Here is a 22710-nt window from a genome sequence, read left to right as displayed (position 1 = left end):
CATTGTCTCCACAACTTGGCTCTAAGCTCCTTTTCCTCCTGGGTTGGCTCTCGCTTGTTTTTATGTCCTTTAGATGGTGCCCCCTTGTTTCCCTGAAGGGAACGCATCTTAGCTTTGCCTGTCAGTGCTCTGATGTCTCCGAATTCTCTAAAGTATGACACCAGAAGGTTTAGCAGTGCCCGAAAGGTACTGTTATGTGCTGCAGCTTCTGATCTAAGGGACAGTGCCATGGCCCTGTGGTTACTCGGAACTCCCTTAAGCAGGGGTCTGAGATCATCTACATCTACCTGACCCTCCCATGGGCTTTCATAGGCTAACTCTTGAGGGTTTTGGCCAAGCATGCTAATGACAGCCACAGTTAATAGAGCTGTTTTTACCTCATCTATGTTGGTCCAGTGCATTACTGTGGGTTCATCTCGGTCTGCTGGGTAAATTCCTCTTGCCCATCGACAAGCCAGAGACCAAAGTGTTTTAGGGGTGTTCCCTTCTGAATGTTCCAGGAATATTCCTGCACCTAAGTTAAGGCGCTCAGTTTCTTGGGCTGTCAGGCGTATATATCCACCCCCAGTGTCCCAGAGGCGGACCAGCCACTCTATTATACCTTCCTCAGGCTTTTTAGCAAAATCTCCCTGGATTGTTTTTAACTCCATGGGAGTATATTGGCGGGTGGTAATTTTGGTAAAGTGTGTTGGAGCTTTACTCCCTTTTCCCTTTTTACCTCCCTTCTTTGTTTTTGAAGAGGTGGATGGATAATTGTCATCCCCTTCTTCATCCAGCTCTGCCTCACTCAAATTTTCCTCATGTTCTTCTGATTTGTGATGTGTGATAGCTAGTCTTAATTTTACAGAGGGACCTTCCTCCTCAGAGGAGGGGGACTCATCTGCTGAATCCCAAATGTCTCCATCCCATTCCTCAGGGTCTAGCCAGAGAGCAGTCTCAACTTTAGCCCGGTTGATACTGCGTGTTTTAGTCTCCAGCTTTTCCCTTCGTTCTATCCCTTCTTTCTCAATTAAGGGAAGTAATCTTTTCTGAAGATGTTCCATATCCCTATTCAGTGTTCTTACTCTGGTATCTAAATTCTGGCATTGCTGGCGCAGTGTGTCCCTTTCCTGTTGTAGCCTATTAAATTCTATTGCCAGACTATGATAATCCTTACAGGCAGCTTGCCAAATGTTAGTAAGCAGCCATATACAAGCACCTTTTCCTTCCCCTTTCTTCATCTTGCAGGCAGTTCTCCAGTTACAGAAATGCTGCCAGATCTCTGCTGGTTTTCCCCAATATTTCTCCAGCAGTTCTTTGCTCCACAGAGGATTTCCCCATCCCTCTTGGGTCAAACTTTTCTCTAGCTCAGGGAATTCTGTGGTATTTATCATGACTGGTTTCATTGTATTACTGTAGTGCAGCCTATATCACAATCCTGTTCGTGACGCCAATTCTGTTAGCCGACGGCCAAGGATGTTTGGTGAGGTGCCAGCTATGCCCGTTTATACCATCCGTGACTTTAACCGCTAGGACGCACTGTCCCTTCGCGGCGGGCAGCCCGGGCTAGGCTGACGGATGCCCCAAGGTCCTAACCACCCGTGACTTTAACTGCTAGAGCTCAGAGCTCCTTCGCAGCGGGCAGTCAATACTGACTGACAGGTGCCCCAATGGCAGCACTAAGAGCCTCTCCACACCCGTGACTTTAACTGCTAGAGCTCAGAGCTCCTTCGCAGCGGGCAGCCAGGATTGACTGACAGGTGCCCCAAGAGTTTGCCCCGTGGAGGTGGCACAACTCAACACTAGGCTCTTAGTACTCTCACCTAATGGCCAGGCTTTAGAGCCAAAACGGCTGAGGTTCTTTAACTGTGTTGGCTGCTTTACAGTAAACCAGAGAAAACAAGTCAGGCTTATGCACAAATGGTACCAAAATTTATTAAGCTAGATTCTAATCATGTGGTTACAAAATTGCTAGTGCCTACTTATTTAAATGTAGAGATGTTACACACACAAACAAAGCCACAATCCCAAAGAAAGAAAACCAAGTATAGAGCTCTATTTCAAAATATGTGTACACTAAAGATAGGAGATCAGGTGTGAGTGCTTCTTACCCTCCTTGCATCTCTCGATTCCAGCGGTGCCAAGCCAGGATCGGTCACTCAATTCCACGGAAAGACGAATAAGGGACAAGGCGTAGGGACCCTCTTAGCTGCAGAAGCCTTGGGAGGCTGTCACTTATCTGACCAGAAGATAGATAGTGAAAAGCACTCCAAAATCATGGTGCTGTAGGTCCCCTACTTATACCTCTGTACTCCTTTATTCTCTTTCTCCTTTCTTATGCCAAATTGAGGCTGGTCTGTCTGGGTGATGCCAGCTTTCGCAAGAGTAGTTTACACTTGCAAGGGAGAGAAACAATAAGTTTCGACTACTGGACATTTCTTTTATCAGGGTAAATATTTTAGTAGGGGCTAAGAGCCATGTCTGTCACAGGGCCTCTGCCTGCTGTGAGCTTAATCGTCGTATCTGTTCCCAGAGGCACATTGTAGCAGCACACCTGTGCTTTCACAGCTTCAAAGGCTGTGCTGGAATATATGTTAAATGCCCTGTTCCGGCTTCCTCCTGTGTTTCCAGCAATGCTGGTCGGGGTGGGGGGGGCTGGCTGTCTGGCTTCAGGCAAGCTGCAGGTGACCATGCAGAGCCCATCAGCAGAGGTGACCATGATGGAGTCCCAGAATCGCAAAAGAGCTCCAGCATGGACTGAACGGGAGGTACGGGATCTGATGCTGTATGGGGAGAGGAATCTGTGCTATCAAAACTCTGTTCCAGTTTTCGAAATGCCAAAACATTTGTCAAAATCTCCCAGGGCATGAAGGACAGAGGCCATAACAGGGACCCGAAGCAGTGCCGCATGAAACTTAAGGAGCTGAGGCAAGCCAACGAGAAAACCAGAGAGGCGAACAGCCGCTCCGGGTCAGAGCCCAAAATATGCCACTTCTATGATGAGCTGCATGCCATTTTAGGGGGTTCAGCCACCACTACCCCAGCCGTGTTGTTTGACTCCTTCAATGGAGATGGAGGCAACACGGAAGCAGGTTTTGGGGACGAAGAAGATGATGATGATGAAGTTGTAGATAGCTCACAGCAAGCAAGCAGAGAAACCGGTTTTCCTGACAGCCAGGAACTGTTTCTCACCCTGGACCTGGAGCCAGTACCCCCGAACCCCCCCAAGGCTGCCTCCCGGACCCGCCAGGCGGAGAAGGGACCTCTGGTGAGTGTACCTTTTAAAATACTATACATGGTTTAAAAGCAAGCATGTTTAATGATTAATTTGCCCTGGCATTTGCGGCTCTCCTGGATGTACTCCCAAAGCCTTTGCAAAAGGTTTCTGGGGAGGGCAGCTTTATTCCATCCACCATGGTAGGACACTTTACCACTCCAGGCCAGTAACACGTACTCGGGAATCATTGTAGAACAAAGCATTGCAGTGTATGTTTGCTGGCATTCAAATAACATCCGTTCTTTATCTCTCTGTTATCCTCTGTGTTATCCTCAGGAGAGTGCTATCGTTCATGGTCACCTGGTTGAAATAGGGTGCTTTTCTTAAGGGGACATTCAGAGGTGCCCGTTCCTACTGAGCTGTTTGCCTGTGGCTGAACAGAAATGTTCCCCACTGTTAGCCATGGTGGGGCGGGGCGGGAGGTGAGGGGCTAGCCACGCGCTGGGGGAGGCAAAATGTGACCTTGGAACGAAAGCCCATGTGCTGTGTATGTAATGTTAACAGCAAGGTTTACCCTGAAAGAGTGTAGCCACTTTTCTAGAAAATGTGTCTTTTTAAATACCACGGTCCCTTTTTTTTTCTCCACCAGCTGCCTGTGTTTCAAGAATCACAGGATCTTCTCCTTCCCAGAGGCTAGTGAAGATTAGAAGGCGAAAAAAACGCACTCGTGATGAAATGTTCTCTGAGCTCATGCTGTCCTCCCACACTGACAGTGCACAGACGAATGCGTGGAGGCAGACAATGTGAGAGTGCAGGAAAGCACAAAATGACCGGGAGGAGAGGTGGCGGGCTGAAGAGAGTAAGTGGTGGGCTGAAGAGAGGGCTGAAGCTGAAAGGTGGCGGGACCGTGATGAGAGGAGGCAGGAAGGCCTCAGTGGTGCCTCTAGCCGGTTCTCGGATCTGTCGTCAATTTCAGAGCCGGCTGGAGCTGTGGCTGCTCTGACCAGATGTGGGGGGCTCTGTGTGTGCCCCATTTCCCCACATCTGGTTGGTCGATTGCCCCCCCCCACCCCCAATCAATAGGTCTCTCCTCTTGGGGGCCATGAACTTTCCCTGGCACTTTGGGGGTGGAGCGCTAGGGGGCGCTGTGCTGTAGGGGGCAGGGTGGAGGGACTAGGGGCTGTTGTGCTGTAGGGGGCAGGGTGGGGCACTAGTGGGCGCTGTGCAGCAGTGGGCAGGGCAGGGATGGTCAATGCCGGTTCTCACACCGCGGCTGCTCTCCCAGGTCCTCCCCCTCACTTTGGTCTGCTCAAAGCCCAGAGGAAGGGGCAGCGTCTCTGAGACAAAACTACCCCGGCCCAGGCCCAGCCAGTGACCCTTGACGTGGGGGAAACAGCTGCTCTGGCGCCCTGCGCTGCTCAGCAGCAGGGGAGGGGCGTTCTCAGGGCTCTTTGTCCCCCATCCCCTAAATGGGGGATCATAGGTGAGGAGCAGCCGCGGCCTTTGACTCTGGACTGCGCCATGCCCGGCCTGCAGCCATGCACACAGCCCGACAGCAAGCGTGCCTCTGGGTTCCTGCTGCACATCTGGGGAAACTGAGGCATGGGGGTGAATCAAAGAACCTCATACACAAGTGGGCTCAGAGGTCTGGGCTCTTCTGCTACTCTAACCACTAGACTCTGCTCCCCACCCAGAGCCGGGATTGAACCCAGGAGTCCTGGCTTCCAGCCCCCACGCCCAAACCAATTAGAGGCATCTGGTGTGAGCTCCCGGGGTGTGTGGGGGGGGCGGTTATACCAAGACCTGCAATAACAGAACCCAGCCCAGTGGGGTGGGCAACGGTTGCCCTGCGTTTAGCTGCCTCCCCTATGTAAATGTGACGCCCTTTGCACCGTGCCATGCGTGACAAACTCATCCGGCAGCTATTTCTTCTGCCTTTGGCAGGAGCTGGTGAGTTAGAGCAGGGGGACTGAGAGCCAGGACGCCTGGGTTCTCTCTCCAGCCCTAGAAGGGGAGGGGGTCTAGTGGTTAGAGCAGGTGGTGGTGAGGGCTGGCAGCCAGGATGCCTGGGTTCTATCCCCAGCTCTGGGAGGAGAGTGGGGTCTTGTGATTAGAGCTGGGGGGGCTGGGAGCCAGGACTCCTGGGTTCTTCACAGTGTGCCCATGGGGAAACTGAGGCACAGAGTCACACCATGAGCTTTACAGGGAGTTTAGTGCTGGGAATCAAACCCCGATCTCCTGAGTCCCAGTTCAACACCGGAAGCACCCGGCCAGCCTGCGTCTCACTGCCATCGCTGTCACTCTGCTGCTTCCAGGCTTCCTGTGTCAATGTGGCCAGCAACCCGCCAAGGTGCCCGCGTCCCTGATCGCTTGGACGGGGGCCTGTCTGTCCATCCCGTGCCGCTATAAATCCTGCCTCCTGAACCCCAGGAGGACAAACAAACTGACCATCAACTCCCTGACCTGGTACCTGAACCCTGGGTATGACCCTGAGAAGAAAGAATTCAGTGACACCGTCCTCTATAAACACAACGCCGCCATCAGCCCAGCCTTTGCAGGGCACGTGAGGTTCCTGGGGGACCTGGAGAGAGATTGCAGCCTGCAGCGGTGTGACCTGCGGGCCAGCGAGAACGGCTCCTACGGGCTGAGACTGATTGCCTCAAACCCCAGGAAGAAGCAGGAGAAGACGTGGGTGACTTATCAATGTGAACGTGATGGGTAAGAGGGAAAGTCCTGGGCTTCCTTGCAGGAACAGACTAAAGACTCATAGTCCCCCCCGCCTCCACAATCCCCTGCTCTAACCACTAGACCCCACTCCCCTCCCAGAGCTGGGGACAGAACCCAGGAGTCCTGGCTCCCGGCCCCCCAAGACACTAGACCCCGCTCTGGCAGCCGCCGTTACTGGGGACATCCAGGCCGGTTGTTCCTATTTTCTTCACCTCTGTCCCACCCATTTAATGAGGTAACGACTCTCGCTAAAGTCTGGGGCTACACCCAGCCTCGAACTCCCCTTCTGCATGAGAACAGCACCGACCTCGGCCAGTCGAGCTCAAGGAGATGGGTCCGTACCTAGCGGAAGCAGTAGGTTGTTATCCTCAGTGCTGCTCAGCAGAGCCTCTATCAAAACAGAACAACGGTTTGGGTGGAAAATTTCAAAGTTGTTTCCATTTTATGGTGTTTTTCCACATTTCTCCTGAAATATTTTACCCACAAATTTTGAATTTCATTTTTCCACTTGTTTTTTATTCCCTTTTCACTCCAAGTGCAGCACAAGGAGGGATGTCGGGGGTTGGGTTCTGTTATTTCATGTTTTCCCTTTTCCCCTGGATGCCCCAGGGGACGTCGTTCCAGCTCTCTGTGCCTCAGTTTCCCCACCTGAAAATCAGGGAGAAAAATCCTTTGCCTATTTCCACTGTGGTCTCTTTGGGGCAGGGCCTGTCTCTTGCTGTGTCTGGCAGCATCCGGCAAACAGGGCCCCGATCTCACCTGGGGCAGGGACTCTACTATAATACACCTAATGCAGTAGGAAGAGAGCCTGAGACGTGAGCCCGTGTATCAGAGGCCTGGTATGAGGCAGGCCCTGCTCACAGAATGTGGCAAGAACAGGGCTGATCCTGCAGAAGTGCTGGGCACAGAGCACTCACGCAACCACAGCCCGATATTAAGTGGTACCAAGGAAGGTACAAAAACCTTCCCCCAGGATACCGGGAACACCACGACCCCTCCTAGCAGATAAGCTCAGGCTGACAGTATGGAACTTGTTTACAGCAGGGTATAAAGATGTGTCCAAGGCTTTGTCTACACTAAGCACCTTTCAATGACACAGCTGTGGCGTTACAGCCCTGCCACTCAAAGGCGAGCAGGGAGAGAGCTCTGCCGCCGACAAAAAAATTCCACCCCCAACGAGCGGCAGCAGCTTTGTCGGCGGGATGCCACTCCTGCCCACAAAGCACTGTTCACGCCACCACTTTTTGTCGGTAAAACTTTGGTCGTTCGGGGCGTGTGAGTTTTTTAACACCCCTGAATGACAAAAGTTTTGCCGACAAAGTTCCAGGGTACACACAGCCTCAGAGAGAGAATCTTTGGCCAGCTAAGGGGGCAGTGGAAAGTCCCACCATGGACTGAGCTGCGTCCATTGTCATGGGCATCCATGTCTTAGTATCCTCGGAGAGTCTTCCAGGTGGTACTACCCTGCTTCGTGAACAATAAACCTGGCCTGGTGCCTTCGTCCCTTAACGGATCTTGTGGTCATTGGGCAGTTCGCTCGAGGTCTGCCGTGCCGGCTGTCTGCGCAGAGCTGGGGCAGCACACAGAGAGAACACACATGCAACCGAACATTTAATACCACCTAATAATAAAGCGTTCTCCTTAATAACTTTCCCCTTTGTCCCTCTGACACAGATTCGCCTCCAGCTCCTCAAATCCAACCACCCAGTGAGCTCAGGGAGTCAACCCTGGCCCATGTGATTTGCTCCGTAGCCTATCACTGACCTGACTACCCCATAACCCTGACATGGAACAATGAAAAAACAATCAGGTTCTTAAAAGAAGAATTTTAATTGAAGAATAAAAGTAAAAGCACTCGCGCTCCCCCCCCCCACCCGCATCTTTTGGAAGTTTTACCACAGACAGCTAATTCATTTCACTGAACAATTGGTTTGGTTTTGTGGGGTGGGAAGTGACACTTTGAAAAAACAAACATATTTTTAGGTTTGTTTCGGGGGTTTTTTTTACAAAAACCCCCCAAATATATCCAGGGTTTAGAACTTTTCCTGAGACTGCGTTAATGCCCGGGGATGGATCCCCCCTCTCTGACCTCCAGACTCAGGCAGGGGTCAGCTACGCTTGGGGAAGCTTTCTCCTTTTTATTTCCTGCCCCCGAACACCGAGACACCCCCCCGACCTGGATTCTTTTCCAGACACCCCCAAGGAGGTACGAATCACCCTCAAAACCCCCAGAGCATATTGGAAAGCGACTCTGTGATGCTGAACTGCTCCATGGGCAGCAGTAACCCCCGGTGACCAAGTATATGTGGTACAAGGATAACAGCCAGTATCAGAAGACCCAAGAGAGCATCCTGACCTTCCCCGCTACAAAGGAGCGGTCCGGTCGCTCCAGCTGTGCAGCTCAGAACGTGATCAGCTATGGACAGTCTATGCCTGTCTCCGTGGATGTGCAGTGTAAGTAATCGCTTCCTGGCTTCCCAGTCACTTTCCTCTTGGAATTTCCCTCCCCAGGTGGGTGAGTTGAAGGAAGCAGCTTGGCAGAGCTGTGATTGGGGCATGGGGTGATCTTGGGGGGCCCTGCACTCCTTGGGGAGTGTCTGTGAGCCGCTCTCCGTGCCCCCTGCCCGGGTGTGGGATCAGAGGAAAGGGGCGCACACGTATGTTGAGGGCTGGCGTGTCTCTTAGCGCTGCGTGGGCTAGGTTGTGTCCGCAGTGGGGCCGGGGGTTTTCTTGCCATGGGGTGCGCCCAAGGGCGAAGGGGCGGTAATGGTGCATAAACGCCGGGTTCTGTCCGTGGTGCAGGAGAAGGGTCCGAAGGGTGAGGGCTCCTGCTCAGGGCCAGGGTGTGTCTGTGACCGGGCGGGGAGGGCGCGGGCAAAGGGTCACAGCGAATTTCTAAGCCAGCCGAGTGAGGCGCATTCGGGGAAGTCGATTTGTAAACGGAAACCTGCTCCCAGCCGGTACAAGGGCTCAGCTCGCGTGGTGCAAGGAGAGACGGGCACAGGCCAGCGGGCAGCAAGCGGACGGAGTCCCATTGGAGTCAGTGGGGCCAGACCCTCAGCCGGTGTCTGGGGTGACAGCGGTGGGGTCTGGGAGCCAGGACTCCTGGGTTCTCACCCTGGCTCTGGGAGGGGAGTGGGGTCTAGTGGTTAGAGCAGGGCAAGGTGGGCATAGCAACAGCTTCACATGGCAAATGTGACTCAGCCCCTGTGCTCTTCCCTCCCACACATCCTGTGTGTCTTTACCATGGTCTGCCTTGGCCTCGCCCCCAGCCCCGGATGTGGGTGATTGAGGCGGGCGCTGGGCCCTAGAGGGAACTTCACAACAAACGTAGCAATCGCCGGGCCGCTGCTGGAGGGGAGAGTGGCTGAGCGCTGACTGCGCTGCCCGTAGGCCTGCCCAGGGCGAGCTCACCATGTGGGGCCCTGCCCTGCCCTTCCTCTGCCTCCTCATCGGTGAGTGTCCACCTGGCAACTGGGGAGAGAACCCAGGAGTCCTGGCTCCCAGCCCCCGCCCTGTCCACTGTAACCCACTAGACCCCACTTCCCTCCCAGCGCCAGGGATGGAACCCAGGAGTCCTGGCTCCCAGCCCCACTGCTCTAAACCACTAGACCCCACTCCCCTCCCAGCACTGGGGACAGAACCCAGGAGTCCTGGCTCCCAGCCCCCACCCCGTCCACTGTAATCAACTAGACCCCACTTCCCTCCCAGCGCTGCGGACAGAACCCAGGAGTCCTGGCTCCTAACTCCTCCGCCCCCGCTCTAATCCACTAGACCCCCTCTCTGCTGGCAACACTTGGGAGGAACCCAGGAGTCCAGGCTCCCAGGCTCTGGGGACAATCCCCTTGTACTAAGTAACAGATGGGGGGAGCCGCGGGCATGGCGGGCTGTGACCCGAGGGGATCGGGTCGGGGACAGAGGCTGGCCCCCAGCAGGGAGGGCAGCAGGGAGGGGGTCAGGCCCATCTCTCCAGGGAAGAAGTTTCGGTCCAGATCCAGCCACATCCCCTTGTGCAATCCCCAGGCTGGGACCAGGGCCAGCCTAGGGAAGTGTCTCAAATGCCACTTTTGCTTCCTCTTCAGGGCTGAACCCCAGCAGATGCTGCCTTGGGGGGGGGGGGTCGTGCACACCCCCGGCTCCTCCCTCTCCCCAGAGTGGCCATTCCCCACCCCTTAGCCCCCACATATCCACCGCCAGAGCCCCCCACAGCTGGGCAAGGAACCCGGGTACTGCTCTGTACAGCAAGGGGGGCTGAGGGTCAGAGCTGGGGAGCCCAGGGCTGTGGGTCGGGAGTGAGGGGCACCAGCGGAGCTGTGGCCGGGGGGAGGGACTGCAGTGGGGCGGAGCAGAAGGAAGCCAACAGGGAATGGCCGCGTTGCTGGATGGACGGGGCAGGGGCCAAGGGGGCGTGGGGGCGTTGTGGGGGGCTCGGGGGCAGACGCTTGTAGCAGGGGGGCTGGATCACAGCCGGTTTCCTTTCTCTCCGCAGCAGGCGCCGTCTCCGCCCAGGGACAGGGTGAGTGAGAGCCGGACGGAGCCGAGCCACGGAGAGCGGGACGGCGGGGGGGGAGGAGCCCCCCCCCCAGCACAGGGCTCAGCCCCTCCAGCAGGGGGCAGCAAACACACCCACTCGCCCCACTCCCCGCGGCACAGCGCCCCCCGCTGAGCCCCCGCCCCGCTCCCCGCGGCACAGCGCCCCCCCCCGACACCCCCCCCCGCTCCCCGCGGCACAGCGCCCCCCGCAGAGCCCCCGCCCCGCTCCCCGCGGCACAGCGCCCCCCCCCGACACCCCCCCCGCTCCCCGCGGCACAGCGCCCCCCGCAGAGCCCCCGCCCCGCTCCCCGCGGCACAGCGCCCCCCCCTGACACCCCCACCCCGCTCCCCGCGGCACAGCGCCCCCCGCTGAGTCCCCGCCCCGCTCCCCGCGGCACAGCGCCCCCCGCAGAGCCCCCGCCCCGCTCCCCGCGGCACAGCGCCCCCCCCTGACACCCCCCCCGCTCCCCGCGGCACAGCGCCCCCGCAGAACCCCCACCTGTTCCCCGCGGCACAGCGCCCCCCCCGACACCCCCCGCCCCGCGGCACAGCGCCCCCCGCTGAGCCCCCGCCCCGCTCCCCGCGGCACAGCGCCCCCCCCCGACACCCCCCGCCTGCTCCCCGCGGCACAGCGCCCCCCGCTGAGCCCCCGCCCCGCTCCCCGCGGCACAGCGCCCCCCGCAGAGCCCCCGCCCCGCTCCCCGCGGCACAGCGCCCCCCGCTGACACCCCCCGCCCCGCTCCCCGCGGCACAGCGCCCCCCGCAGAGCCCCCGCCCCGCTCCCCGCGGCACAGCGCCCCCCCCCGACTCCCCCCCCCGCTCCCCGCGGCACAGCGCCCCCCGCAGAACCCCCACCTGTTCCCCGCGGCACAGCGCCCCCCCCGACACCCCCCGCCCCGCGGCACAGCGCCCCCCGCTGAGCCCCCGCCCCGCTCCCCGCGGCACAGCGCCCCCCGCTGAGCCCCCGCCCCGCTCCCCGCGGCACAGCGCCCCCCGCTGACACCCCCCGCCCCGCTCCCCGCGGCACAGCGCCCCCCGCTGACACCCCCCGCCCCGCTCCCCGCGGCACAGCGCCCCCCGCAGAACCCCCACCTGTTCCCCGCGGCACAGCGCCCCCCCCGACACCCCCCGCCCCGCGGCACAGCGCCCCCCGCTGAGCCCCCGCCCCGCTCCCCGCGGCACAGCGCCCCCCGCTGAGCCCCCGCCCCGCTCCCCGCGGCACAGCGCCCCCCGCTGACACCCCCCGCCCCGCTCCCCGCGGCACAGCGCCCCCCGCTGACACCCCCCGCCCCGCTCCCCGCGGCACAGCGCCCCCCGCTGACACCCCCCGCCCCGCTCCCCGCGGCACAGCGCCCCCCGCAGAGCCCCCGCCCCGCTCCCCGCGGCACAGCGCCCCCCCCGACACCCCCCCCGCTCCCCGCGGCACAGCGCCCCCCCCGACACCCCCCCCGCTCCCCGCGGCACAGCGCCCCCCCCGACACCCCCCCCGCTCCCCGCGGCACAGCGCCCCCCCCGACACCCCCCCCGCTCCCCGCGGCACAGCGCCCCCCCCGACACCCCCCCCGCTCCCCGCGGCACAGCGCCCCCCCCGACACCCCCCCCGCTCCCCGCGGCACAGCGCCCCCCCCGACACCCCCCCCACTCCCCGCGGCACAGCGCCCCCCGCAGAACCCCCGCCCCGCTCCCCGCGGCACAGCGCCCCCTGCTGACACCCCCCGCCCCGCTCCCCGCGGCACAGCGCCCCCCGCAGAACCCCCGCCCCGCTCCACAGCGCCCCCCCCGACACCCCCCCACGCTCCCCGCGGCACAGCGCCCCCCGCCCACACCCCCCGCCTGCTCCCCGCGGCACAGCGCCCCCCCCGACACCCCCCCCGCTCCCTGCGGCACAGCGCCCCCCCCGACACCCCCCCCGCTCCCCGCGGCACAGCGCCCCCCCCGACACCCCCCCGCTCCCCGCGGCACAGCGCCCCCCGCCCACACCCCCCGCCTGCTCCCCGCGGCACAGCGCCCCCCCGATACCCCCCGCCCCGCGGCACAGCGCCCCCCGCAGAACCCCCACCTGTTCCCCGCGGCACAGCGCCCCCCCCGACACCCCCCGCCCCGCTCCCCGCGGCACAGCGCCCCCCGCAGAGCCCCCGCCTGCTCCCCGCGGCACAGCGCCCCCCGCTGACACCCCCCTCCCAGCTCCCCGCAGCACAGCGCCCCCCGCAGAGCCCCCCCACCCCGCTCCCCGCGGCACAGCGCCCCCCGCAGAACCCCCACCTGTTCCCCGCGGCACAGCGCCCCCCCCGACACCCCCCGCCCCGCTCCCCGCAGCCGGTGTCCCCAGTGCCGTGCTGCGTTGTGGGGCTCACAGCCGCTCTCCTGCAGGGCAGTGTGGGGATTACTACCAGATCCAGGCGTCCCTCATCGTGGGGGTGGTGCTCGGAGACCTCGTCTTCACCCTGTTCCTCATCGCGGGGGTGTATCACTGCACCAAGCGCTGCAGCAAACCCACCGGCAACAGCGGTGAGTGGGGGGGGGGCGGAGACCCCCGATCCCTCCCCTGCTGCTGGGTCCCCCCCGTGCCACCCCCTCTCCCGGGATCCCCACCAGCCTGTGCGACCCACCTCACCCACTCCCTCACTGGATCCCCCCGTGCCACCCCCTGCCAGAATCCCCCCCCCACCCCGAATCAGACTGGCTCTTTGCTAACAGAAGCTCTTTGCTTGTCTCTCTCTGTAGAAGACCAGAATATTTATATGAACATGCCTGGAAGAGTCAACTGACCCTCCCCCCGGCCTCCTCCTCAGTACCTCGCTGATCCCACTGCTGACACCATCCTCACCACTGGGGGATAGACATTCTCCGCCGCTACCAGCACTTCCTTGCCCCAACACATGGGGCCTTTTCCCTCTAGGTGACGCCGGCTCCCATCTGGCCCCAGGGTGCTGACTGGCTGGGTCTCAGAGGCGGGCAATGGGACACGGGGCCTTTCCCCTCTGGGCAGCGCTGGCTCCCATCTGGCCCCAGATTGGGGGCTGGCTGGCTTGGGGGTGGGGGTGAGGGGAATGGGAAAAGGGGCCTTTTCCCTCTAAGGGGCACCGGCTTGGGGGGTCTGATGTGGTCCCGGATTTGGGTACAGTCAGGTGGAATCTTGGCTCCCCGGTGCCCCCTGCTGATTGGTGACAGAATCACATGCCCTAGCCCCAGTTTGGGGGTTGCTGGGGGTTCCCAGTTTCATGGCCAATCCCAAGGGCTTTCCCCAGTTTGGGGGTGAATGCAAAGGCAGTCATTTTGGGGGCTCGCATTCCCCTTTTTGTGGGGGGTTGTCGTTTGGGGGCGCTGAGCCCTGGAGGGGGGACTCTGGGACCAGCTCAGGGGGTGCAGAATTTAGCTCCATTCTGAGCAGGGGAAGGGCTGGTTTTGGGGGGGAACACCCCGATTGCCAGAGGGACACCCCAGAGCTGGGCAGGGGCTCACGTTAGGGGGCAATGAAAGGGAGCCAGCGAGCTCCTGGGCTAACGCTGAGGGAGGGCCGACCTTTGGGGGTGCTACCCGGCCACCCCCAGGGATGGGGGGAGGAAACAGAAGACACCCCCCTCTGCCCCCACCTGACCCCCATCAGCCCCAAGCATTAAAGGGTTTGGGGCTATAGGCCACCCTACTGCTTCTCTTCATCTTTACTATTAAAACAAGTGGCCTGTTTACTTTGACTCCAGTCGCGCTTTATTGTGACTCCCTTGGCACCCCCTGCTGAGCCCCCACCCTGTTCTCTGCAGCTCAGTGCCCCTCTGGGGGTCGCTGGCTCCTATCCCGCCCCAGGGCGGCGACTGGCTGGCTCTCAGCACATGGGGAATGGGACATGGGGCCTTTCCCCTCTGGGGGTCACTGGCTCCAATCCCACCCCAGAGCGGCGACTGGCTGGCTCTCAGCGCGTGGGGAATGGGACATGGGACCTTTCCCCTCTGGGGGTCGCTGGCTCCAATCCCGCCCCAGGGTGGCGACTGGCTGGCTCTCAGCGCGTGGGGAATGGGACATCGGGCCTTTCCCCTCTGGGGGTCACTGGCTCCAATCCTGTCCCAGGGCGGCGACTGGCTGGCTCTCAGCGCGTGGGGAATGGGACATGGGGCCTTTCCCCTCTGGGGGTCGCTGGCTCCAATCCCGCCCCAGGGTGGCGACTGGCTGGCTCTCAGCGCGTGGGGAATGGGACATCAGGCCTTTCCCCTCTGGGGGTCACTGGCTCCAATCCTGTCCCAGGGCGGCGACTGGCTGGCTCTCAGCGCGTGGGGAATGGGACATCAGGCCTTTCCCCTCTGGGGGTCGCTGGCTCCAATCCCGCCCCAGGGCGGCGAATGGCTGGCTCTCAGCGCGTGGGGAATGGGGCCTTTCCCCTCTGGGGGTCGCTGGCTCCAATCCCGCCCCAGGGTGGCGACTGGCTGGCTCTCAGCGCGTGGGGAATGGGACATGGGGCCTTTCCCCTCTGGGGGTCGCTGGCTCCAATCCCGCCCCAGGGCGGCGACTGGCTGGCTCTCAGCGCGTGGGGAATGGGACATGGGGCCTTTCCCTTCTGGGGCCACCGGCTGCCGTCCAGCCCCAGGGTTTAGGTCTGGCTGGCTCAGGGGTGCAGGGAATGGGACACGGAGCCTTTCCCGTGTAGGGGGCGCCAGCACTTTAGAGATCTTAGCTACAGGGACGACTCACCCGCTGCTGGGATGCAGCCACCTCTGGGGCGGGGCAGCAGGGTAACAGCCGCACATAACACCTCATGGTGTTGGCTCATCAGGTGCTGAGATGCATCTGCCTCTGAGGAAACTCTCAGCAAATAAGGTTTATTAAACTTGAAATCGTACCAAGCACTTCAACACCAACAAAAATAACATGTTTGAGAAATTCCCAGCCAAAAAACCTTTACCGTGGAAATTGTACCAATAGCTTTCACCAGGAGAAAACGGCAACCAAGAAACCTCCCAGTCAAAAACACGTAACCACTGACCTAGGACGAGTAGTGGCAACCGGAATGGAAGAGGGAAAAACTATGGTAATTCAGGAGCTAAAAATTTCCTTAAAATAGAAACAGGACAAAGACTTTCAGGAAAGCAAAAAGCAACTTTGGGAATGTCCAGCCAAAAAACTTTGTTAACGTCAACCCAAGAACTTTAACGGAAAAAGAGCAAGTCAGGAAATTTCCAAGCAAAAAAACGTTGCTAACGTTGAAATTGTACCAATAACTTCGATGAAGGAAAAGCAACGAAGAAAATTCCCTGAGAAACAACTTTGCTAAAGCTGAAATTGTACCAATAACGGTGAGGAGAAAAATAGCAAGGAAGGAAATTCCCAGCCAAAAAACTTTGTTAAGATCGCAAAACCGCAACCCCGGGACCAGGGCTGGGGTCTTTGTAACCCGCTCATCCAGAGACAAGCAGGGTGCTTCAACTGGAGATTAAATGAGTCCAGCAGAGAGGAAATGCATCTCTGAAGAGCTGCAGGGTGGGATCAATGCTGGAGATTTGAGGGGGACTGCATGTTTGCACAGAATGGTGCTCAGAGCGGGTGGCAGGGAGATAAACTGTGACGGCTGCATGAGTTTGACACCCTGGCACCAGCCACTTGGGTGCCGAGTGGGCGTGGGACGGAGAGGGGGCATTAATAATTGGCTCCCGACTTCTTCAGGTCACTGTAAATATCCAGTCTCTGACCCTGGAGCTCCTACAAGAGGAGAAACGGAGAGCGTCAGAGAGGGCTCCTGGGAGCCAGGATTCCTGGGTTCTACCCCAGTGCTGGGAGGGCAGTGGGGTCTAGTGGTTAGTGGGGGGCTGGGAGCCAGGATTCCTGGGTTCTATCCCCTACTCTGCCACTGATTCAAATCACATCCTAATCTGTGCCTTGGTTTCCCCATCATATCAAACAGGGCTAATGCTCTTTTCCCTGCCCCCCCCGTGTGCAGGGTCGGGGGGTGGGTAAGTGATGGTGCTGTGGATCATTAGTATCAGTCAGGAGCTGAGATCCCTGCCAGCTAGTGGCTGTAACTGAGGGCAAATCCCCAGGCTCTCTGGTCAGTGCAGGGGCCCTGACACGTGGCTGAGACAACCCCGGTCGTGATACATTGTGGGGGCGAGGGGCTGGGGCCAGGGGAAACAGCAGGTCATGCTCACCTGGTAGGGTGACTCCATCTCAGCGTTGGGGGACTTCTTGACCTCCCCTGTGGGGGAAAGAAATAAACGTCCGTCTGTGCGTGCGGGGGGTGATCAGGGACAGACGGACACAGGAAGAGCAGGGCCAATCCCACCAGCAGGTGGCAGAAGAGACACCCCCCTCCCGTGCAGTCCCACTCAACCTAGATGCCCCCTTCTCGCTGGGAGCCCCCCACTTTTCCTGGGTGTCCCTGGCATCCACCCAACCCCAGCCCCGGCATCCTTCCCCAACCTCATGCCCTGGCTGCCCCCAATTCCTCCCCTGTCCCACCCCCTGGGTGCTCCCCCATTCCCGTCCCCTGTATGACCCTCAACCCCATCCCCTGGCTGCTCCCCGATCCCTCCCCTGCCCCACCCCCTGGGTGCCCCCAGTTCCCTGTATGACCCCCAACCGCGTACCCTGGCTGTCCCCCAACTCTTCCCCTGCTCCACTCCCTGGCTGCCCCCCAATTTCTCCCCTGCCCCATCTGCTGGGTGCTCCCCTGTTCCCTCTATGACTCCCAACCCCATCCGCTGGCTGCCCCCAATACCTCCCTGCCCCACCCCCTGGGTGCCCTCCGTTCCCTGTATGACCCCCAACCGCGTACCCTGGCTGTCCCCCAACTCTTCTCCTGCTCCACTCCCTGGCTGCCCCCTCCCCTGGCTGCCCCCCTGTTCCCTGTATGACCCCAACCCCATCCCCTGTGCACCCCCCAGCCCCGGTGCGCTCCCCAGTGCCATACCCCGTGCGCTCTCCCGTTGGTGGTGGATCTTGCCGGCCAGGAAGTAGACAGCCAGCGCGATGAACAGCGTCAGCAGCAGGTCCCCCATGACCAGCCCCGCGATCAGCCCCCCACTCACCTCGGGGCAGCCGGTGCAATCTGGGAGGGCGTGGGGAGAGAGAGAGATGGGCATCGAGCAATGGATCTGTGGAGTATGGTGGGGGAGGAGAGAGGGTGGGAAGGGGGCAGGGTGGGGGAGAGAAGGGTAAGGAGAGTGGGGGGGCAGGGAGAGAAGGAGAGGGAGGTTGGGAGTGGGGGCCATGAGGGGAGGTGGGGGTTGTGTGGGACTGCGGGAGGGAGGCAGAGAGAGAAGGCAAGGGGGCACGAAATGGAGCGGGGGGAAGGAAAAAGGCAAGGGGGGGTGGGGAACAGGGGGCTGAGACCAGAGTGGTGGGGCAGAGAAGAGCTGTGGGAGCAGAGGGGGTGGGGGACTAGAGGCATTGGGGGAGGGGGCAAGGAGGGGGTGGGGGAGTAGAGATGCAGGGGGGCAGGGAAATGAGCTGGGGGGCAGGGAAGGAATGGGGTGCGGGGTGGGGTGCTGGAACAATTTGTAAAGTGGGGGTATGGGGGACAGCTGACAGCCACTGAACCAAACTGGAAACCCTGGAAACCCCCTCAAGCCAGGGGGCACGGCCAGGCCCCAGCACCCCGAGATCCAGTCCCTAGGTGTGGGGCGGCTCCTCACCTCTCTGTGCGTTAACAGAACCTGCAAGACAAAGAAAAGGACCTTCAGTCTAATGGTTAGAGCAGGGGGGTCTGGGGGCCAGGTCTCCTGGGTTCTCTCCCCAGCTCTGGGAGGGAAGTGGGAGCTAGTGGTTAGAGCAGGGGGGTTTGGGACCCAGGACTCCTGGGTTCTCTTCCCAGATCTGCCCCAGAACTACTGTGTAACTTGGATAATTAGTGTGAGGAGGTGGGCCAGGGAGCGAATCGCTCTGACTGCAATGGGAGGGGCAGGGCTGGGTTCTGATCTCAGCGCCCCCGGGGTCAATCCAGAGTCACCCCCTGATGGCAGCGGGGGCAGGGCTGGGTTCTGATCAATCCAGAGTCACCCCTGACTGCAATGGGAGGGGCAGGGCTGGGTTCTGATCTCAGCTCCCCCGGGGTCGATCCGGAGTCACCCCCTGACTGCTGCGGGGGGGTGGGGGGGGACAGGGCTGGGTTCTGATCTGAGCTCCCATGTGGTATCTGTGCAGTGACTCTGCCCCCCCCATTGCACCCCCCCCCAGCTCTGCACGTGATGTGTTTCCGGTCAGTTCGCCTAGCTGCTGCAGGGCCCAGTGGTCAGTTTCACGTCTCTGGTTTCTCTACTTGAGGCCTGCCCCTGCTCTGGGTTTGTACTGGGGGGAGGGGGAGGGGGGACAGCAGGATCCCCTGCCCATCTCCCATCCTCTGTCCCCCCCTTAGGCTCACTATGTCTAACACCCTGAGGTCACCATGCCACTGGGGCGCTGTACCAACGACCCCCATGTACCATAAACCCCTGGGGCAGGCCCCAGGACTCCAGGGTTCTATCAGGGCTCTGGGAAGGGAGTGGAGTCTAGTGGTTAGAGCAGAGGGGGCTGGGAGCCCGGACTCCTGGGTTCCATTGCGTTAATGTGACCAGGGCTTGCCAGGCTGAGGCGGCCGGAAGCTCGAGTCCCGTGGCTGGGTATTTTTAAGCACGCCATGGCTGGAGATTGAAGGAGGAAGGATACAGAGAAGTGTGGGGGGAGGGGAGACCCATAAGTAGGAGCCTGCGCCCCACAGGGCACCCAGACAGCTTGTGACCCCCCTCTGTGCCATCCCATTAACACCACTCAGCCAAGAGAAACTGAGGCACAGAGAAGGGTAAGGGACTTGATCAAGGCCTGGCATGGGTGGAACCCAGGAGCCAAGGCTCCCTGCCCCAACCTCACACACTCCTGCTCCTAGCTGGCTCCCAGGCCCACCCCCCCACTCTAACCACTAGACCCCACCCCCCTCCCAAAGCCAGGGAGAGAACCCAGGAGTCCTGGCTCTCAGCACCCACTCCCGGCTTTAACCACTGGACCCCATTCCCCTCCCAGAGCCCAGGCGTCCTGGCCTTGCCCACCCCCCTTGTGTTGTTTTTTTGCTGAGTCTCTCCTTGGAAAGGGGAAGCAGAAGTGGGTGCAGAAGGGGTAACGCTGCGGGGAGGGGCTTGGGAAGCCCACAGCAGAGCGGCAGGCAGGCTGGATGAGGAGACAGGACCCTGCTGGGACCCCCATTCCTGCCCCCACAGCCCTGGAGGGGTCCCCAGCATCCCGTGGGTGTCAATGGGCAATGCTCCTCTGGAGTGCTGGGGGCTGTTGATTGGTGGGGGAGTCTAGGGGTTCCTGGAGGGAGGGGCAGACAGGCCGGGGCTGTGGTGCTGGGGATTGTATTGGTGGAGGGCTGGGCTGGGGGGGGGGCATCAGCTGGGTGGGGAGATGGAGAATTGGTGTGGGGGGGCACTATAGGGGATGATGGTATTCTGCCAAGGCAGGGTTGGGAGATATTGGCGGACACTGTGGGGGGCTCTTCTGATGAAGGGGGGAGTAGGGGGGAAAGGCAGGTCCTGGGGGACATCTCATGTTAATGGGTGGAGGTGGGGGGGAAGGGATCGATCTGGGGGGCTGTGAGTGGGAGAGGATAGATCTGGGGGAGCCGCGATGCAGGGGAGGTTTGGGGGAGCTGGGGGTGGGGGGGGTCAGACTCACCCAACAGTGCCCAGGCCAAGCCCAGTAGGGCGCAGAGGGCTGGGGGGCCCAGAGGTCCCATGGTGCTGGGGTGTAGAGATGTCTGGCTGGGCCGTCTGCCGGGCGCTGGGGTACCCGCGGGAGGGGCCGGGTGCTGCGGATGGAGCCAAGCGACAGCACGGACGGGAAATCCTCGAAAAGAGGAAGGGAAGTGGCTGGGGGAGGGGGGGGAAGAGCTAGAGACCGCAGGACACAGCCCCCCCCCCCCGCAGCGTTAACTACTTCCTCCCCACTGTGCCTGGCACTGCACCCCCTGACCTCACTGCAATCCTCTGCACCCCCGGCCCACTGCAATCCACTGTACTGGGCACTGTACCCCATGCCTCACTGCGCCCTACCGTGCTGGTCACTGCACTACACTGCATTGATCACTGCACCCCCATGCCTAACTGCACTGGGCACTGCACCCCTGCACCCCACTGCACACCGTGCCTCACTGCACCCCACTGTGCTAGGCACTGCATCACTGCACCCATCACTGCACCCCATGTCTAACTGCACTGGGCACTGCACCCCCGCACCCCACTGCACACCGTGCCTCACTGCACCCCACTGTGCTAGGCACTGCATCACTGCACCCATCACTGCACCCCATGCCTAACTGCACTGGGCACTGCACCCCCGCACCCCACTGCACACCATGCCTCACTGCGCCCCACCGTGCTGGTCACTGCACTACACTGCATTGATCACTGCACCCCCATGCCTAACTGCACTGGGCACTGCACCCCCGCACCCCACTGCACACCATGCCTCACTGCACCCCGCCGTGCTGGTCACTGCACTACACTGCATTGATCACTGCACCCCCATGCCTAACTGCACTGGGCACTGCACCCCACTATAATCCATAATCCACACCCTACTCCAATACACTGCTCTCCACTGCACCGGTCACTGCATCCCCCATCTTCACGGAACCTCACCCCCCCACTGCCCCTGCACAGTGCTCCACTGCATCCCTCCACTCACACTGCACCCCACTGCATCCTCACACTTCACTGCCCCCCCCCGAGACCCCATTCTGCCAGGCACCAGCCCCACACAGCCACTGCACCTTGCATAACTGCACTCCCCCCCCCACCCCGCCCACTGCCCCAGAGGAGGCAGAGCCTAGTCCAAGCCCCTCCCCATTTGGGAACTGAGCCTGGTCACCGGAAACCTGCAGCCACTTCCACACCCAGCCCCCTACCCTGCCTGGGGCACGGGGGGGGGGGAGGAAGAGGGGAGGAGAAAGGGTGTGAGCAGTAACACACCCGTCACACACACCGACAAATGCTAAAGTGCATGTGAGGCTGCGTGCAGCCACCAGTGAACGTGCAAAATACCCGTTGGTGTGTGCGGAAAGCAACACACCCGTGCCACACGCACACGGAGCCTGGCACAAAAGCATCACACGTATGGGGACAGAAACAAATGCCCACAGATGCACTTACACACAATGGGTATGAGCTAATACACACACAATGGTGTGCAAAAATACACCCCCCCCATGCACAGGGCGCACACACCAGACGCCCACACCCCTCCGGCACAAAACGCACCCCCCCCCAATGGATGCAAACACACATCATCGGTGCACACACCTTCAAGCACAAAAGCATGCACCTGCCAACACAAACAGATGCATACAAGTGCAAAGCAGAGCAAAAATGCACACATCTTTGTGCCCAGATGCCTCTGCAAATACACACACACACTCACAAAAACACCCCCCCCCCCGGGATGTACACACCCCCTTCACAAATGCACCAAGAAAACTGCATGCCACATCCCCCTCTGCAAATGCACAACACAACACACCTACCCACACAAACACCTGCACAGAAATGCAGGTGTTTGCACACACACAAAGGCATAGAAGATCAGGGTTGGAAGGGACCTCAGGAGGTCATCTAGCCCAACCCCCTGCTCAAAGCAGAACCAATCCCCAATTTTTGCCCCAGATCCCTAAATGGCCCCCTCAAGGATTGAACTCACAACCTTGGGTTTAGTAGGCCAATGCTCAAACCACTGAGCTCCCTGCCTGCATAAAGGCACAAATACTTGCCCACGCAGCCTTATCTTACCAATGCGCACCCCCAGCCATGCAGCTGCAGCAACAGGCTGGGACAGCAGGGCACTTTTCCGACATATTTTGTGGGAATATGTTGTCTGTGCCTCAGTTTCCCCTCAGTGGTGCATGGTTCCCCAGGTGGTGGGAAAAGGTTGTTTACTCTTTGCAGAAATCCGGGTGTGGTTGACACCTACCTGCCTGGGCCCCACGCTCACGGAGCCTCTGAGAAGACACTGGCCATGCCAACTGCCTGGATGTTTGGCACCTAGCAATACCCTTGGGTGGCCCCCCGCAGCCTGGAGCCAGGAGGGTCTGACCAGCCGGGGAACAAAGGGCGGAGGAGGGGTCTGGTGGGTTTGTTAGGCGTGGGGCTGCTGGAAGCGAGAGGGGTCAGAGCCAGAGGCCAGAGCGGGGTCAGAGGTCTCTGGGCTGACGCCGTAACTTTCTGTTCTCGGTGTTAACTAAGGGCTTTTTCCAGGTTCCAGGAAGCTCATAACCCTCCTGCTTTTACACCACTGCCCGAGAGTCA

General features: G+C 60.4%; 2 protein-coding genes across 2 annotated transcripts; one reads left to right on the top strand and one right to left on the bottom strand.

Moving 5' to 3' along the window:
- Positions 1 to 9207: 9207 nt before the first annotated feature.
- HCST (hematopoietic cell signal transducer) lies at positions 9208 to 14145 on the top strand. The gene is made up of 4 exons (XM_084613203.1): positions 9208 to 9378; positions 10413 to 10439; positions 12827 to 12964; positions 13181 to 14145. The coding sequence occupies exons 1-4, from the start codon at positions 9339 to 9341 to the stop codon at positions 13222 to 13224; spliced, it is 249 nt and encodes an 82-aa protein (XP_084469329.1). The 5' UTR covers positions 9208 to 9338; the 3' UTR covers positions 13225 to 14145.
- Positions 14146 to 15236: 1091 nt separating this feature from the next.
- On the bottom strand, positions 15237 to 20275 carry TYROBP (transmembrane immune signaling adaptor TYROBP). Its single transcript, XM_084613110.1, has 5 exons — positions 20087 to 20275; positions 18076 to 18096; positions 17352 to 17489; positions 16591 to 16637; positions 15237 to 16144 (listed from the first exon to the last, which is right to left on the bottom strand). Exons 1-5 carry the CDS (start codon positions 20145 to 20147, stop codon positions 16082 to 16084), a joined length of 330 nt encoding a protein of 109 aa, XP_084469236.1. The 5' UTR covers positions 20148 to 20275; the 3' UTR covers positions 15237 to 16081.
- Positions 20276 to 22710: the final 2435 nt, after the last annotated feature.

The sequence above is a fragment of the Lepidochelys olivacea genome, assembly GCF_965140295.1.
Source record: "Lepidochelys olivacea isolate rLepOli2 genome assembly, chromosome: 24".
Taxonomy (NCBI): domain Eukaryota; kingdom Metazoa; phylum Chordata; order Testudines; family Cheloniidae; genus Lepidochelys; species Lepidochelys olivacea.
Note: the sequence above shows the minus strand (reverse complement) of the source record. Positions and strands in the feature narration are given on the sequence as shown.

Excerpts from the sequence above, each read along its gene's own strand:
- HCST (XM_084613203.1), top strand. The coding sequence starts at position 9,339 with ATGTGGGGCCCTGCCCTGCCCTTCCTCTGCCTCCTCATCG. Across the intron at positions 9,379-10,412 it reads CTTCCTCTGCCTCCTCATCG|CAGGCGCCGTCTCCGCCCAG; the intron begins GTGAGTGTCCAC and ends TTCTCTCCGCAG. Across the intron at positions 10,440-12,826 it reads CGTCTCCGCCCAGGGACAGG|GGCAGTGTGGGGATTACTAC; the intron begins GTGAGTGAGAGC and ends GCTCTCCTGCAG.
- TYROBP (XM_084613110.1), bottom strand. The coding sequence starts at position 20,147 with ATGGGACCTCTGGGCCCCCCAGCCCTCTGCGCCCTACTGGGCTTGGCC. Across the intron at positions 18,097-20,086 it reads CTTGGCCTGGGCACTGTTGG|GTTCTGTTAACGCACAGAGA; the intron begins GTGAGTCTGACC and ends TTTGTCTTGCAG. Across the intron at positions 16,145-16,590 it reads AGATGGAGTCACCCTACCAG|GAGCTCCAGGGTCAGAGACT; the intron begins GTGAGCATGACC and ends CTCCTCTTGTAG.